At 50.1% G+C, this 17,182-nt stretch overlaps 1 protein-coding gene across 2 annotated transcripts in view; it reads left to right on the forward strand.

Moving 5' to 3' along the window:
• CAD (carbamoyl-phosphate synthetase 2, aspartate transcarbamylase, and dihydroorotase) overlaps positions 1–17,182 on the forward strand; it is a 399,701-nt gene that overhangs the window by 24,963 nt on the left and 357,556 nt on the right. For both annotated transcript variants that reach the window (XM_085613270.1, XM_085613271.1), the window contains exon 2: positions 9,214–9,353. In XM_085613270.1, the coding sequence (XP_085469396.1) occupies positions 9,214–9,353 (140 nt within the window). The remainder of the gene's footprint in view (positions 1–9,213; positions 9,354–17,182) is intronic.

Below are 17,182 nucleotides of genomic sequence, written 5' to 3' on the forward strand. Positions count from 1 at the left end.
CATTGACTGACGTCACCGTTTATGCTAAACTGTGGCCAGCCATTGGAAATGAGCTATGTATGTTGCCTCCTTTTGGCTTTTTATGCCGTTCCACTTGGACTGACTTGGTTGCTTTCCGTTTGTCGTAAAGCTTTTCTTATCTTTCTGGGCGTGTTTGATTGTATTTGGTGTTTTTGTGTTCACTGGAGAGTTGCGGCTGTTCTGCTGAGGGCGGAGCGCTCCTTTACTTTAAAGATAAACGTGGTGCCTGCTTCAGAGACACTGCGCTTTCTGTTTCGACTCCGTGATAATTTGGAAGGCAGTTCAGTAGGTTAATGCTTGCTCTGCAGAGATCTTTGAGTGACCCGTAGGTCACCGGACTGCATTCACACAGGACAGGTCCAACCCTGTGTCGATCTATTGACTCGTTATTGGACTGCTCCGGGGCACCCGGAGAAGTCGTGCTCTGTAAAACAAGCCATAATTAAAAGATTGTGCAGGTGAAAGGGAATGAATGAAGTCAGCGTGTCACTGTTGCTTCTACAACACCACGCCCGTATTATTTTTTTTTTTTTTTTTGAAGCAAATAATTTAATGGGTTGCGAATGAAGTAACATTACAAAAATATTTTGCTTTCTCAAAGGTACAGACTACAGTTGCTAAGAACCTTTGCGATGGCCAATACATTAGTTCTAGGATTAAACCTCTACTTTTGCACCAGCTGTGAGGAACTGATTTTTTTTTTTTTTTTTTAAACCGTTTATTACAAGTCTCAAGAGTATACAAGTATGGGCCTACAACCTTCCGGCCGGCCGCTAGCAATGACAGGAACATACGACATACATTTATGGAACACGCGGTGTTGCGGAGGAGCATGCTCAGGAGGTGACAACGTCAAAAGCCACATCATCCAGACCCCACTATACGGTTTCATTTTAAATTAAGAACAACAAGAAAACCACACCCACAAGGCAACCCACAATCGGAAATAGCAGCACGTGCTCCCCTAGAGGGGGGATCCCAACTATCCACAGGAGTCTAAAGAGGGGGAAGAGAGCATAGCGAGGACTGGGTAACCCAATGCCCGGCAGCGGGGGAATGAGTCGGCTAAGGGGATGGGGCTGGCGAGGTATCAGGCAGCAACGGTGGTACACAAATACCCCCACGGAAGGCGTTCCAGGGGCCCCATACTTTGACCCATGTCCCAGGCTTACCCCTCGCCACATACACCACTTTTTCTCGAAACATGCACCAGTCCATGTGTTCTTTCCAGGCCGAGACCGTCGGGGGCCTCTGGGATCCCCACAGTTGAGCAATATCACGCTTGGCTATCATATATCCCATAGTCACCCACCACGTCTGCGGCGCCGAGTAATCAGTCGGTTCCCACACATTCAACAGGCATCTCCTCGCTTCGGGCAACAGCGCCACATGCGTAACCAGTCGCAGCACCTCATGTACACCACGCCAGAACCCCTCCACCTCCGGGCACTCCCACAAAATATGCAGAAAGGTCCCCAAAGCACCACACCCACGCTTACACAACCCATCTCCAGCATAGCCCATACGCAGAAGCTTTGGCCCCGTCATGTAGACCCGGTGGAGTATCTTGAGCTGGATGAAGCGAAGGCGAGCCGGTATGGCCACCTCCTTCGGGGAGGCCACCGCGGAGGTCCAGTCCTCGTCGTCCAACTCCAGCCCGTCGGCAACCCAAGCCGCACGAAGGGCAGTCAACAGGCCCGAGCGGTCGTTTATCAGCTTTTTGTATATCAGTGAGATCGTGCTGTCCGGGACGTGCCCATCCAGCATTCTATCCTCCAGGGGGGAATATTCCGGGATGGAGGCAACGTCCGAAAAGACGGAGCCCAGCGCATGACGGACCTGCAAATACCGAAAGTATTCACTGCCCTGCAACTGAAATTCCGTCTGCAGCATATCGAACGTTTTAAATCCTCCCCTCGTCCAGAGATCCCCCACTTTACTGATGCCTATTATGTCCCACTTCTCAAAGCCCTTAGAGGTCCACAGGGAGCCCAACCGCTCAGACGCGTATAGTGGTGACGCCCGGGTCAAACGGTCCTTCCACCCCATAGCTGCATTGGCCGCGTGCCACACTTGCACCATGACACGCGTGGGGCCCGTCAGACGAGCGTCGGGCGCGCTAGAATAGAGCGCTCGATTGTAGTCGCCACCTGGCAGGAGCATCTTGTCCATTTCGAATGCCGGGTTTAAGGCGGGCCCGTATAGGCCATGGTTAATTGCAGCTAGCTGGGAGGCCCAGTAGTACCGTTTAATATCCGGGAGGGCAATCCCCCCCGTCATACCATGGGAGCGTCAACTTTGCCAGGGCAATACGCGGCCTCCCGTCCCAGAACAGGCGGCGTTGCAGACTCTCCACCTCACGGAAGTAGCACGCCGGGACTAAGTCCATAGTGTTCTGCAAAGCGTACAGGAAACGCGGCAGAGACATCATCTTGAACAATGCCGCCCGGCCGAGCGGCGAAAGCGGCAGGCGCCGCCAGCGTGCGACATCTACCTGCAGGCGCTGGAGGGGGGGAAGCAGGTTCCGTTCATACCGGGCCTCCGGGTCCAGAGTAATGAAGACACCCAGGTACCGAAATCCCTGCGGGGCGATCTGGATCGGACAGCCCCGCGGGAGAATAGGAGCCTCCCCAGAGAGAACATACACGCACGATTTAGCCCAGTTGATGACGAGACCGGAGTTACGACCAAATGAATGTAAAACATCAACCAGCACTATAAGTGATTTACGTGGGGAGGCTAGGTACAGAAGGATGTCATCAGCGTATAGGGATACGCGGTCCTCATACTCGGGGGTCCAACGGAGACCACGGATGGAAGGCTCCCACCGCAGCCACTCCGCCAGGGGCTCCAAGGCAAGCGCAAAAAGAAGCGGCGATAAGGGACAGCCCTGTCGCGTGCCCCGGCCCAGCTCGAACGGGGCCGATACTCTTCCGTTCACCACCACCTGCGCCAATGGGCCCGAATACAACAATTTGACCCAACTGATGAATCCTGGGCCAAATCCAAACTTCGCAAGCATCGCCCAGATGTATGGCCACTCAAGCGTATCAAACGCCATGGTGGCGTCCAAGGACGCCAAAATGGCCGGTTCCCGTATAAATGGGACGCGTGCGAGCACCCCATGCAAACGCCGCAGGTTAAGGGCTGTGTTGCGATGGGGAATAAAGCCGGACTGGTCCTGATGAACCAGATCGCCCACCACACCGACCAGCCGATTGGCCAGTACCTTGGCGAGAATTTTGGGCTCCGCATTCAGTAGTGAGATAGGCCGATAGGAAGTAACCCGGTCCCGAGGTCTCCCTTCCTTGTGGATCACCACGATTGTAGCCAGACGCTGGTCAAGCGGGAGGGAGCCCAGCGAGTGGGCCGCCAGGAACATTGCGCGGAGGTGGGGCGCCAGTGTATCCGGTCGCAACTTATACAACTCGATAGGGATACCATTCGGGCCCATGGCCTTGCCAGAAGCGACCGAGCGTATGGCGAGGGCGATTTCGTCGGAGGTGGGAGCGGCGTCCAGCGACACCCTGTCCTCCCCGGAAAGGGACGGCAGCGCGATATCCCTGAGCAGGGCACGGGAATCCTCTTCAGAGCAGGAAGAGACCGGGGAATACACCTCGCGGAAATAATCCGCGAAACAGGAGACAATTTCTTCTGGCTCAGTTACACACACACCATTCGTTTTCTCAATCAGCGGGACCACACGATTCGCTCTCTCCTTTTTATCCAACCACGCTATCAGTTTACCAGCCTTATCACCCACATCATACAGTCGCCCCTGTTGCTCTCTACTAAGGCCCCTGGCCGCCTCCGTGACGAGGGCCCTATAGGCCGCTTGTTTAAGTTGGAGGACATGTAGTGCAGCATCCGTCACCCCATCTTCTAGATTACCCTCCAACTCGGCTATTTCAGCCTCCACCCGGGTCACCTCCTCCCACTCGCGCCTCCGGGCGTGGGAAATAAGGGATAGGGCCTCCCCTCTGAGTACTGTCTTGAAGGCCTCCCACAGGGAGATAGCCGAAGGCACTGACCCCACATTCTCATCAAAATATCGCTGGAGGGATTTAATCAAGTCAGCGCGAATGGTGGGGTCGCGCAGGTACCAGGAATTGATTGGGACCACCCTGCCCTCACCCCTCGGAAAGACATCGAAATGTAACAGGAGCGGGGAGTGGTCCGAGATACCCCGTGCCAAATGGCGCACCTCCCCCACCCTCCCGACATAGGCCGCCGGGACAAGGACATAATCAAGCCGTGAGAGACTACCATGGGCCCCCGAGTGGAAAGTGTACTGCAGCTGCGTGGGATGTTTTAAGCGCCAGCAGTCCACCAATCCCAGTGTATCCAAGAGGCCGGATAGCCACGCCTGTGCCCGGGGGAGGTCCCTAGGGGGGTGACGATCCACAGTCCCAGAAACCACCGCATTGAAATCCCCCCCCACCACCAGAAGCCCCCCCGGAAGGCCAAGGAGGAGGCGCCCCAGGTCTGCAAAGGTGGTCGACTGCAGCCCCGGTGGGACGTATACTGACACAAAGACAACCACTTTGCCCTCCATTCTCCCCACCAAGACAGTGTAACGTCCCCTATCATCGTGGAGCACCTCATCAATTTCTAACGGGAGCGAGTTCTTTACCATGATACCCACACCCCTTGAGCCTGACGTGAAGCCCGAGTGGGCCACGAGGCGGTAGCCACGCCGATTCATGGCACAGAAGGAATTGCCAATAAGGTGTGTCTCCTGCAGAAAGACTACATCGGGCGAGAGTCGCTTCAAAAACTGCAGGACCACACCTCGTTTGATCCTGTTCCCCAGTCCATTAACGTTCCAAGACAACAAAGTTAATTCCCTACCCCCCATCATACACAGAAACCATCATTCGTCCCCCCGAGAGCACCTTAGAACCAACACAAAAATAAGTTTGCCTTGTGATAAAAACGAACAACACCCCATCCCTGCCCACCCACCCCAACAGAACTCCCCCCTCCCTGCACCCCTGCATGAGCCCAAACAGCCCCCCCAACGTGCAGTGTGCCTGTCGCCCCATAGATAGTTAAACTAACTAGACCCCCAGAGGAGGAGGGAGAACCCCCAAGAGACCCCACACAACCTCCATAGGAGGGGAACTTAAGCGAACAGACGCATGGTCAACAGTGGCATCATTTTTGTCCCGAGCGAGGCCTAATATTAGTCCCTCAGTCCTGATCCGGCGAGCCCTCTCCCCCCACCGCTCCCCCCCGCCCCCCCGATCCCGATCCCCAGACAGAGTATCCAGCCAGTCCCCGGCCGCTTCGGGACGATCAAAAAAGTGCGTGCGACCATCCACCTCCACTCGCAGCTTAGCTGGGAAAAGCATGGCGTATTTGAGGTTTAGGTCCCGAAGACGGCGTTTGACACCGAGGAAGCTCAGTCTCTGCTTCTGGACCGCTGGGGTGAAATCAGGATAAAAATTAACGTCCATATTGTCAAGTCTAATCGGTCCCTGTAGTCTGGAGGATTGCAGGATAGCGTCTCTGTCCCGAAAATTAAATATCCGGGCAATGAGAGGTCTCGGAGGGGCTCCGACCTTAGGCCTTCCCCCGGGAACCCTGTGGGCCCTCTCCACAGCAAAGAATTTACTCAGCCCCCGTGGCTGGAGATGGGTAACAATCAGGTCTTCCACGAAGAGGTCCGCCGCCGCCTCCTCACGTCCCTCAGGCACCCCGATGATACGGATGTTGTTCCTCCGGGCCCGACTCTCGGAGTCCTCCAGGCGGCGATCCATCAGCGCACTCGCCCGAGTAAGCCGGCGCACCTCCGTTTGTAGGGCCGCCACATCTGTCGTAAGGCCCGATGCGGTGTGGGCCAAAGAATCGACTCGGTCGTTGGTCTTGGAGAGATCGGCCCTTACCAGGCCAACATCCACGAGGACCGAGTCGATCTTCTGCGCCAGTGTATCGAAACGCTGGCCCACCGAGGCCTTCATCTCGGCGATGGCGCCCATGACATCACGCAGAGTCAGATCCGTGGGCAGATCGGGGGCATCAGTAGGGCCCTCAGGGGACCTGCGTGGCACCTCGGGAGATCCCTTCTGGAGGGTATAGCGGTCCATGCTGTTGGACTGATGGACTGCGCCACGCCGGGTCGATTTTATCTTTGCCCGGTCACCATCTTGTTTCGTGGCCATGGTCCCAGTCTCCCGGTCGCACCAGCCACGTCGTGAAGGGCAGGCAAGCCGGTCCACGGGCTCCGGGGGGGGGCCACCTCAGATCTGCGGGGTGGATCACAGCCGGCGGGCAGGCAGGGTCCCCCAGCGAGGCCACACCAACACACAAAGCCCCGCGACCCAACCTCGCAGAGACAGCAAGGGGGGTGCGAAAGCGAAAGTGCGGGGTATGCGAGTCACCAAGCCCTGCCCACCGCTGTTGTTCACTTTGACACTGGATCGCCCCACAGCGCAAATCCGGGGTTCGGCTAGGAGAAGGCCGCAAACCTCGATCGGTGCTCAAGCCGGTGTCCGAGGTCCGATTTGGAAGCGGAAAACGGGTGCCACCTCAGCTCAGGCTCACCACACAGTCCCCTCATCTGGGACAGGATAAGTTCAGGATAGTCGTAGGAGGTCGCGGAGGTCCTCGGGAGCCTCGCACCTACGCGGCCATCTTGGTTGCGCGCTAGGCTCCTCCCTCCCACCACGCCCGTATTAAAGCACACGTTGGAAGATTCTGCCAGGTGAAAGATATCTCTGCAGAATTTACACAACAGTCGTGTTTTTTTGGCTCGGCCAGTCTCGTTCAATTATACCTTGTCCTTGTTGTTGGCTAAATAGACTCGTCCTCCGGGGTGCACAATTCTCATTTGGCTTCTTGGCACTTCAGGAGAAAAGGCGAGGGCCGAGGGCAGACACGGCATGCGTCTGATTGATAGGCGCTGACTGTTGATGGGCTGTGCGTGTGTCTGTATGCGGGTGTCTGTGTGTGCGTGCATTTGAGTGTGTCTCTCTGTTTCTTCTTGCTTGTCTATGTGCATTACTGTGTTTTTATTCATCTGTGTGCCTCGCAGCGTGTTGGTTTGCGACTGTCTTTTTGCCTCCTCGCCTCTGTGTATTATATCTGTGTGTTTGAGTATATGTGAATTGGGTGGGCGGGTCTTCGTGTGCCCTGTGAGTGCGCAATGTACGTGGCAAGCAACCTACATCACAGGGCTGGGGCTCGGATCAGCTCTGAGCAGTTGACTTGGGCAGGGTGTGTGTGTGTGTGTGTGTGGGGTCTTTGTGTGCCTTATGGGTGCGCACGCTCATCTGCCCAAGTGCCACTTTTGCAAGTGATTGTCTACTTGCGTGCCCGCACCTGTTTGCCTGCGTCTGTTTGTATGCGTGTTTGACTGTGTGCAGTGCCTTCAGTGCCTCTTTGACTGTGCGTTTGCCTATGTTTTTGCCATAGTTATGCCTTGTATGAACATCTGTAAAGGCCATGTACTTCAATATATTTAGGTATCTGACTATCTAGTAGAATGTGTGTGTAGGTGTGTGTGTGTAGGTGTGTTTCATGTACCCGTGTGTGGTGATGTCTTTGTGAGCGGTTTGGTTGTGTTGTGTCTGTTTCCACTTTCTACACCTTTGAGTGAAATCAGTAGTAAACTCTGCCCTAATATTCTTTTTAGTACGTGGGCAGGGGGTGTACCTTTCTTCAAATTCCTATTAATGCAGCTCCTCCAAATCACAAATGTCGGCTCAATGCACTTGCGGATAGTTTACCGCAATAGTTTCTAGCGTCACTAGCAGAGGCTTTTAATAGAGGCGTTATCGGCTAGAGCGGCCGTCTTTGAAGCCGAGGAACCGGGTCCGTGTCTCGGCGCGAGGCTCAACATCCTGTGAAGCTCCGTGCCTAAAAATGAATGTGTCTGCAACGCAACTGGTGATCACATAGAGCGCCCCGATATCTGTGGGTCGAGTTCGCGCTATATAAACTGCAAAAAAAAAAACAACAACAATGTACGTGGCAAGCAACCTACATCACAGGGCGGGGGCTCGGAACGGCTCTCAGCAGTTGACTTGGGCAGGGTGTGTGAATGGGGGGGGGGATGAAAAGCAGAGGGGCTTTGCGGCCTGGGGAGCAGCCGCGCAGTCACCCGTTCATAACAAAAGGCCCCTATGATCCCTGCGGGGGAGTCAGGCTGTTTTGGAAGGAAGCTGACAGAGATGGTGTACGGGGTGGGGCGAGGCAACGGGACATGTTTTCTCTTATTTTGGGGGGTTTGTTATTGCGGGAGTGCATTTTTTTTATTGGAAGTGCGATAACTTGGTGTGAATACCTCAGTTTGAGGCTCAAAGGCTTTGTTCAGCTTGGCCGCAAGTGTGTTTTGTGTGCAGGTGTTCTCTTCAAACATGGCGGCGCTACGATCACTGGTTCTAAGCAGGGTGGGTTGTTTGTCTGACACTTGCTCGAAGAATTCTTTGTTGGAAGATCACAGCTGCTAGAACACAAACTAATATACTCTAAAAGGTTTCTCAGTTTGACCACATGAGCCGTCTGTCGGCATCTGCGTCACTGTGTTTGCCCTCACCCTTAGGTTCAAGCCCTTTAATCTCCCTCTGCACCCCCGTTCTTCCTAACCAACGAGTAAGTGCACGTCACTGTCGTTATTTTGCTTCATTATTTCTTTCTTTTCCTCCGCCTAAAACAACAAAATGCTAACTACCCGCTTCTTTTCCGCCCTTCTCGCTACAATGTTTGCGTGGAACTAGGGGCCGCATTGTGTGTTTTGGTCTAGCTGGTCCGACTTATGCTGCCAGCCTTTTGACTTTGTCCGTGCATTAGCTCTGTCAATGCATGTTGGTTTTTGTAAAACTTTATTGTTTGGGACTAACAGTTACCATAACCGCTTTCCATGGCGCCCCACTGAAAACAAATGCTCTTTTCATCCGGTTCTAGCAGTTGTGTAAGGCTAAATGACAAGACTTAATATAGCAGCCAGGATAATGTGCTGCATAGCTAAAAACTTTTAAGATCCTAAAGGAGAGACCGTTGGGTTGCAAATGCTTATTTGAAGTGCTGTGATACAGGAGGGCCATAAAAGTCTATGTTGCAGTAGTGTGTCTTGGGTGTCTGAAAAGTCACAAATAGTCTTGTTCCCATATTTAGTAGGGTATGGTAGTCAAGCAACTCTGATCTAGTAGGTGGTCTCACTCGCTTCTTGTTCTTTTTTGTCTCTTGCAGTTTTCCAGACTGGCATGGTGGGCTACCCGGAGGCACTGACTGACCCATCCTACACATCGCAGATCTTGGTGCTCACCTACCCCCTCGTAGGAAACTATGGCATCCCTCATGATGAACACGATGAGTTTGGACTGAGCCGGGTAAGAGACACCCAAGCCCCTCCACTACCCTGTAGGGATAGCTAAAGTCCACTGCTCGTCTGCATTTTTCCATAAACTGTGGAAAGAGTCGGATGCTGCAGCCATTCTCTGATCACTGCAGACCATTTCCTTGGTGTCCTTTATTGGTATATAATGCCTTTCAGTAGAGACTCTAAGGCTATGGTATTATCCTTGGTTGTCGTGCTGACCCCAGGACATTTTTCATTCATTATTTTCCAAGTCCTAGGAAGCATTTGGGAACAAAAAGAACCCAGTGTCTATATTATTCATCTTGGGCAAGACAACAGTAGTAGTGGGCATTTCATGTACTCCTGTGGGAAGGGGCTGAAAGAAGATACAATGTTGTTTATATTTTAACCTAATGAAATCAATTGTAACTTTAGCTTGCATGTGTTTTACCAGGAGCTATGAAAATGTGCCTCTTGTTTGGCGTTGGCTCTAGTGCGCCCTCTTCGGCCCCAGTGTACCCGTTGCTGAGCTGTAATAGCAGAATGACTACCATGCTGCAAGACACTTGCACTGAGGAGTTGAATGAGGCCGGTCTTTACTTGGATAATCTTAATTCATTGGAATGCGTTGTTTGCTTCGTGCCCTGCAGAGAATGTAAATATTTTCATAATGGTTTGTGCATCAACCTGCCCATCTTAGGGCATCATCGGTTGCGTGTAATTTTGTTCTCTCTAATGTGCCTTTGCACTGCATAGGTGAATCCTCTGAGCAGACTCCTGCTGAGGTTGGTCACAAGTGATAGTGAAAGGACTAGTAACAGTACTTAACTGAGGGTTTGAGATGCACTACTCTTATATATGCATTGGAATTGGCAAGTTGTCTCCCTTCTTAAGTCAGATCTGCTTGAATGAGGATGTTGACTCAGCCAGCCATATGTTTGTCTGAGAGGGAAACAGGAAAGGCAGTCTGTCTTGTAAAGTGGAACATAAATGTTCTCCATTGACACTGAAAGAGCACTAACACCAGAACCTGTGCAGTATTTACAGATTTTTACCTTACTTTACCTGAAAGTCAAATAAGCCTAATTGAAGTGAGCCAATTACTTGGAGTTTCAGGTTCCCATTCCCCAGACTTCCATTCATGTCAATAAATAAGTACAAAAAAGAATAATGTGCCTGCATGCCGGTCTCTCGTTCGTGCATAGACAAGGCGATTTGGAAGAACTGGGTGAAAGATAATGTCGAAGTCTGCTGAAGGAGTTAAAAGCTGAAAGACCGCCATTGGCAAGCGTAGTAGTTCTTCCAGGGCGGTCTTGAGGACTGATTTTGTCCCGTCAAGTGGGTGGAAACCTGCCTTCGAAGGATGAAAATTGCAGCTGGCTTCATGAAACAGGAAAGCCGTCAGTTGATATGGCTTTCTCCAGCTTTATTTTCCAAAGGAAGGAGAGAAACCGTTGTGTTTCTAGTCGTAATAAAGGATTTTGTTAAACATTTCCACCAATGACACTGTGTCTTGTGTCCACATGGAAGGACTCACTGCGATGGAAAGGGAGATGCTCAGTATCTTGGATAATGGACTAGAGCTAGAGTCTCCCACTAGTTCAATCATGTCCATTGTGCTGAACTGTAGGTGAGCCAGATAAGATGGAAAGCACTTTAGAGCGCAAATCAGCGACAGAAATATGGGTAAAGGAAAGAGATGGGTTCAGGCTCTTCATGTAGAAGAGGCTAAGATCAAGCAGGGAGAGCAGACACAGATGTACAGAAGTTACGAATATCCTCCGTCTTGCTATGAAGGAACTAGGCTAGTTCCAAGTATAAGTACTCCGAGTAGGGAAATTGAGTAGAACCAGTTTGGTATATGGCTCATTCACTGTGCTAAATACAGCCTCGGAAGTATTGAGGACAGTGAAGATACAGCCAGCAGCGTATTAGTATGACACTTTTTTTTTTTGACTGCTTTCCAGCATTGGAATTGCCCAACTTTGAGTCATTAGAAAGTGCCCTCTTGACTTCAGTAGTTTTGCATGGTTTTTCAGTTTGAGCAAGCTACTGGAGTAGTGGGAGCGTTGGGTTGGATCATTTAGGTGTGAAGGTTTTAGACTGAGCGATACTATCCAGAGAGTTGGTGATCTAGGTAATGAAGTTGTGATTGTTGATATTGGTCCTGGGTCAAAGAATCTAGTAATTTAGAACAGGCAGCTTGTGCTGGGGATTTCAGACCAAATCCACCCTTTGACCGGGACTGATGGGCGATCAGTTGCAGTGCTCGGCTGCAAAGAAAAGAAATTTCCGACAGCGGAGTACGCAGGGACTTGGACGTAAATTAGTGAAGGATGGAGAAATGATGCCCAAAGTATGCCTAGCTGCACCAGTTGGAATAGATACAAGCTGTGAGACCCAACTGTGATGACGTTGTCGAAGGAGCTGGAGCGGTCTGAGAGTCAGACCCTTCCAACCATGAGTTGAGATCAGTGACCTTTAACTGCTGGCAGAGTGTAGTGAGAGAGGTCTTCGACCAGAGATATTTCATAGTTGATTGCCTGCTCAGGCGAACAATATATAAACAGAAAATAATGCTGAAGGATTCCATAGTAGACCAATAAAAGGGTTTTCGCTCAATGAAAAGGAAGGGTAGGAATCCTTTTATTAGCATAGTCATTTAAAAAAATGACCATGCCTCTGACCTGGGTCTTCGATCGAGACTAGTAGTTGTTTAGGTAGGTGGAATAGTGAGTAGCCAGGTCTAGGTTGAATAAATTGAGTCCTTTTTTTATAGTGAAAATTGAAATCACAAGTATATTCTTGTATTAGGTCTTGTGTATTTCCTTTGTATTTAACAAGGGAGTGATTATTCAGACTGATCACGTGAAATACTTAGACTTTGTCTCAGGGAAGCTGGAAGAGTAGGCGTTAGTGACTGAAAGGGGAGGGGGGAAAAACCCTAATGTCCAGTGAAGGAGACTGATTTAACTCAGACTTGAGAGGTAGGCTCATAGCAAAAGTGTCCATGCCATAAACCATTCAGTGCAAGTGTGAATGACAAGATGTCGGATAAAGCATTAGTGCCCTGGGCGTGGCCGCAACGTGGATTGGAATAGACCACTTTTCTGTGGGCACCCTTATGGCAGGCCTGCGACCACTGCTCACAGCCACACACTGGCACAAGGCTTAAGTGGACCGGGTGCATAGTTTACGTGATGGAGGCTAAGGTTGTTGTCCTGGTCACCGCAATCCTCTTAGAGGAACCAAAAGAGAAATGGAGATAAGGAAGCAAATAAAATTTACATGAAGCCCTGCCGGTCCATCCCAAGAACAACAACTTGGAAACGAATTGAAGCTCAAATAAAACAAAAAAAAGGTCTCAAAGCAAATCTAATTTCAGTAAGAACGTGCCAAGTGCCTTGAGATTAAGTAATCAATCCAGCGAATGAGATGTGGAACCAAGACTCACCAGCCCTGCACTGTGAATAAATTGGGCTAAAAATAACTTGCCTGCCGAGTAGTGTTGACTTCCTCATGTCTGTATTGCAAAGTTAGGCGTGTGAGACTGATGAACTAATAGTTTGCAGTAACGGTTGATATAAGGTGTTGTTTAGGGTTAGTGCCAGTCTGAGTCAAATGTATGGTCAAGGTAGATGTAAAGTCTGCACTAAGGAGCAGCTTTTGAGGGAAGGTCCTCACTAAGGAAAGATTGAGCCTCTGAAGGGGGAGGGTCCATTCCTGTGACAATGGATCCTGGGGAACCGGTAGGGTGTTACTTACCTAGGATGGTTGAAACTTGTGAAGGAGGGACTGTGGCGAACAGAGCCTCGAAGGGGAGGGCTTTCACTGAAGAATGTGGAGTGCTTACATGTTTCGGTTTGAGTGATTTGGGGGTCGTGGGCGTTCCGTAGGCAGTTATTTCAAGACCCTGGACTTGGTTGTGTTATCTAAAGCTTCAATGAAGCTTCTTTTGTAAACTTAGCTGCAAAGAGTCCGCTTTTCAGTGGTGACGAATACTTTCAGATCTCTGTTCCCAGGCTTTGCTACAAAGTCATACCTTGCTGCTTCAAGCAGTCTGAGTTGCGGTGCTCCTGGATGATTCCTGGGTGGCTCTTTGGGTTCTACGCGGTCTTTATCCTAGATGTGTATACGGCTCATACTGGGGTTTCATATGCACAGCTGTTCCCTCATTGCATCAAGCTTTATACAGGTTTTGCTGCATTCATCATACAGATTGATTCCTGGTTGTCCTCCGATGTCTAGGAGTTAAACGCAATCCACATCATAGAGCTGACTACGCTAAGCACGTATTGAATTATTTTTTTTCCTGCTAATTCAGCAGGTACCATCTTTGAATGTAGGCTTCTGAAATAGAGGCCAACAGATAAGCGTTCCAGCATTGGGGCATTGTTGGAAAACCAATATTACTTATTAGCACATCCTATATATGTGCAGCCTTTATGTTTTTACTGTGCAGCTCACACAGTCTGTGTACACCACCCATGGAATTTTTAGAATGTGCCCCCCCCCCCCCCTTCTAGAACCATCGTGATATGCATATGTTTGTAAAATGTGCGTGTTACCAATTACTAATTTTACAGTGACACGCACAGCAGTTGCTGTGTGGCTTTCTGGAATGCATTGGTAACTGTAGGTACACCCCATGATTGAAGCACTTGTACGTTGTGGAATTAAAATCGTGTAAACAAACACTTGACTCTAGTGTATTGGATTGATTTCGTTTGGATTGCCAATTGGCGATATGCACACGAAGGTGTGACTGTTAAAATATTTCTTCTGGTCTTGAGGAAGGACTATTTACACCGTTGTGGAGGTAGATGAATGTAGCAGTATTCTAGCTCAGGTTATTCGATGTACCGTCATGCATCTGATCGTTCAGCTGTTGCTTTTCTGTTTGGTAAACATCATAACAAGCCGCATCTGTGTTTAGAAGCTGCTGAGCCTCTTGACATTTGTACTTGTATCATTAGGGTTTTCATCATGGTGCAGAGTGTTGAACCTCCGTCTTCTTTCCTTCCAATTCCAGTGCTCCAGGTCTAGATTGGGAGTCGTGGAAGGGAAGTGCGAGTCGTATTTCGATGCCATTGAGGGCTGGGGAGGGCTTTCATGTAAAAGAAAAATGTGCCTTCTTTCTCCATTGTCTGTGTCCAGAGGGCAGGGAAATCCTAAGCATCTTCCTAGTGAGACAGTCATGGGTGAAGCGGATGCTGTTGAGGAATATGGCTCTGCGTGTAAATGCTTCTTTCTTGTTTCAAACCTCAGTAATTTCTTCATGGAAAGGCATACATTTTATAGTAGACACCAGTTGCCATGGAACTGATTGGGAGCTTTGTAAGCAAAAAGAACAATTGATGGGCAGAATGTTAAGCAATGTCAAACATTGATCCCAGTACAGAAATCTGGGTCTAAATCTCTCGTTATTTTGCTCCCCATGCCATTCCAGTTTAAACCCAGCCATATGCAAATCAGTCTTGACCCTGCCCCCCATGGGAAGAGTCCAGCCCAAACTGCCAGGTCCTCCCTGGACCAGAAGCAAGCATCGTGGGACTCGTTTCAGTGATCAAAGGTATGCCAGGATGTGGGTCCCTTGCTTGCTGTGCCACTGGATTCAAGCTAGCCTGGTGATAAGGGGTGATACCCCAAAACCGGTCCCAGGATGCTTGTTTCTGGTCTAGGGAGGAACTGGGCTGGACTGTTCCCATGAGGAACAGGGTCAAGACTAATTTGCACATGACTGGGTCCAAACTGGGGTGGCATATTGCGCAAAATAACGATTGTTTAAACCCAGATCTCCTGACTGGGGAGAGTGTTTGAAAAGTTTCAGCACTCAGTCCATCATCTTGTTGTGTTTGCTATGTGGGAGCTTTGGAAGGGCACTGAGATTATTGGCTGCAACATGCATGTACAAGGAATTCAAAGTCAAAACAATTACGCACCAAGTGAACGAGAAGGCTAGTAGCAAGAAAATACAGGAGACTTTGTTGACTAGTACCAGCTGGCTTCGCACAAAGCAATTAAGCTATCCTCAAACATTAAAAGCACGGTGTTGTATATGTAGAAATTTTCTTTGTCACCCAATCACAAAAGGTTCATAGTGTCCATCTCAACAATAGTTTTTCTAAAATGATGGGGAGAAGACCAAGCCTATTCAATCCTGGTGTCGTGGAAGCAATAGTCATGTTGCCAATACTGTCTTTCACCTTCTCCGGAACACGTGTAATGCAAGAAGAGGCCATTTTGGCAAATTCTCTAAGAGCAAGTCATAAGTGTGAAATGCATGAGAAATCTTCCAAAGATTTTAGGCAGTTTTATTGTTTTTGGACTGTATGGGCGCCAACTAGTCATTGGGTGACACACTAATGCATATTGGGGGAGTGTTTGGTATAGATATTATTGCCAAATCAAGGTTGCAGAACTGGAGGTGAGAGTGATAGTAGGCTCTGGTTATCCAGTATTGGGGTATCTTTCATAGATTCACATGCCTGAATCCTTCCCCGTCGCCGAGGCGGGAGTCCCACGGTAAATACAAAAGTAGTGCCAAGAGTAAATAATAGTAGTAGGCTAAAAGAAAAAGCCTAAGGCCCAAGTCTTAGTAGCCTATCTACATCATTATATAAAAAAGAACCAAAGATTGGTCCCAGCCAATCAGCTGCCAGCACCCTCCAGAACCTTCCCAGCAGAGGCAGTTCTCCTCAGATTTTCACCGCACGTCGTGTGTGAAGGGTGTCTCCCTGAGCTCTGCTCAGTTTCTTCAGCTATTACTACTTTTTGGATCATCCAAGATCATACTTCATTTCTCTGACCCTATTAAGGCAGTAATATAGCAGAGTGGCAGGAAACAAGGTAATAGACTACGAAATATGTCTAACCTTTCCTCAATAACTCACGTTCTGAGAGGTGAAGCTATTACTGGGACTACAGAGACTTTCATCTGTCACTTCTGATGAGAACAACGAGGATTCCTTCACCTCATAGGAGAGGTCAAAGGAAGAAGTCGCGCCAGGAGCCTCCAGAGGGCGCGCAAAAATGCCATAAAGACCTACCTTGAGTCTTGATAGGCACTTCTCACAGAGAGAGGCAAGTGGGAAAAACTTCCTCAGAGGCTGATCTTACAACTCCCTTTTCATCCCTACATCAGGGAAATCTGTTTAACCTGACATTAAGGAGTCTATTACAAAACTCCATGTCTAATATTACTGCCTCACCAATATTGACCTCATCTACGATGGCCTCGTCTATGATGGGCCTCCTATGATGGTCGTCTACGATGGTCATCTACGACTGCCTCATCTACTACGGTCGTCTACGACGGCTTCATCTACGACGGTCGTCTACGACTGCCTCATCTACGACTGCCTCATCTACGACGGTCGTCTACGACTGCCTCATCTACGACGGTCGTCTACGACGGCCTCATCTACGAGGGTCGTCTACGACGGCCTCATCTACGAGGGTCGTCTACGACGGCCTCATCTACGAGGGTCGTCTACGACGGCCTCATCTACGAGGGTAGTCTACGGCGGCCTCATCTACGAGGGTAGTCTACGGCGGCCTCATCTACGAGGGTAGTCTACGGCGGCCTCATCTACGAGGGTAGTCTACGGCGGCCTCATCTACGAGGGTCGTCTACGGCGGCCTCATCTACGAGGGTCGTCTACGGCGGCCTCATCTACGAGGGTCGTCTACGGCGGCCTCATCTACGAGGGTCGTCTACGGCGGCCTCATCTACGAGGGTCGTCTACGGCGGCCTCATCTACGAGGGTCGTCTACGACGGCCTCATCTACGACGGTAGTCTACGACGGCCTCATCTACGACGGCCTCATCTACGACGGCCATCTACGACGGTCGTCGAC

This window comes from Triturus cristatus, chromosome 6, assembly GCF_964204655.1.
Source record: "Triturus cristatus chromosome 6, aTriCri1.1, whole genome shotgun sequence".
NCBI classification, from domain to species: domain Eukaryota; kingdom Metazoa; phylum Chordata; class Amphibia; order Caudata; family Salamandridae; genus Triturus; species Triturus cristatus.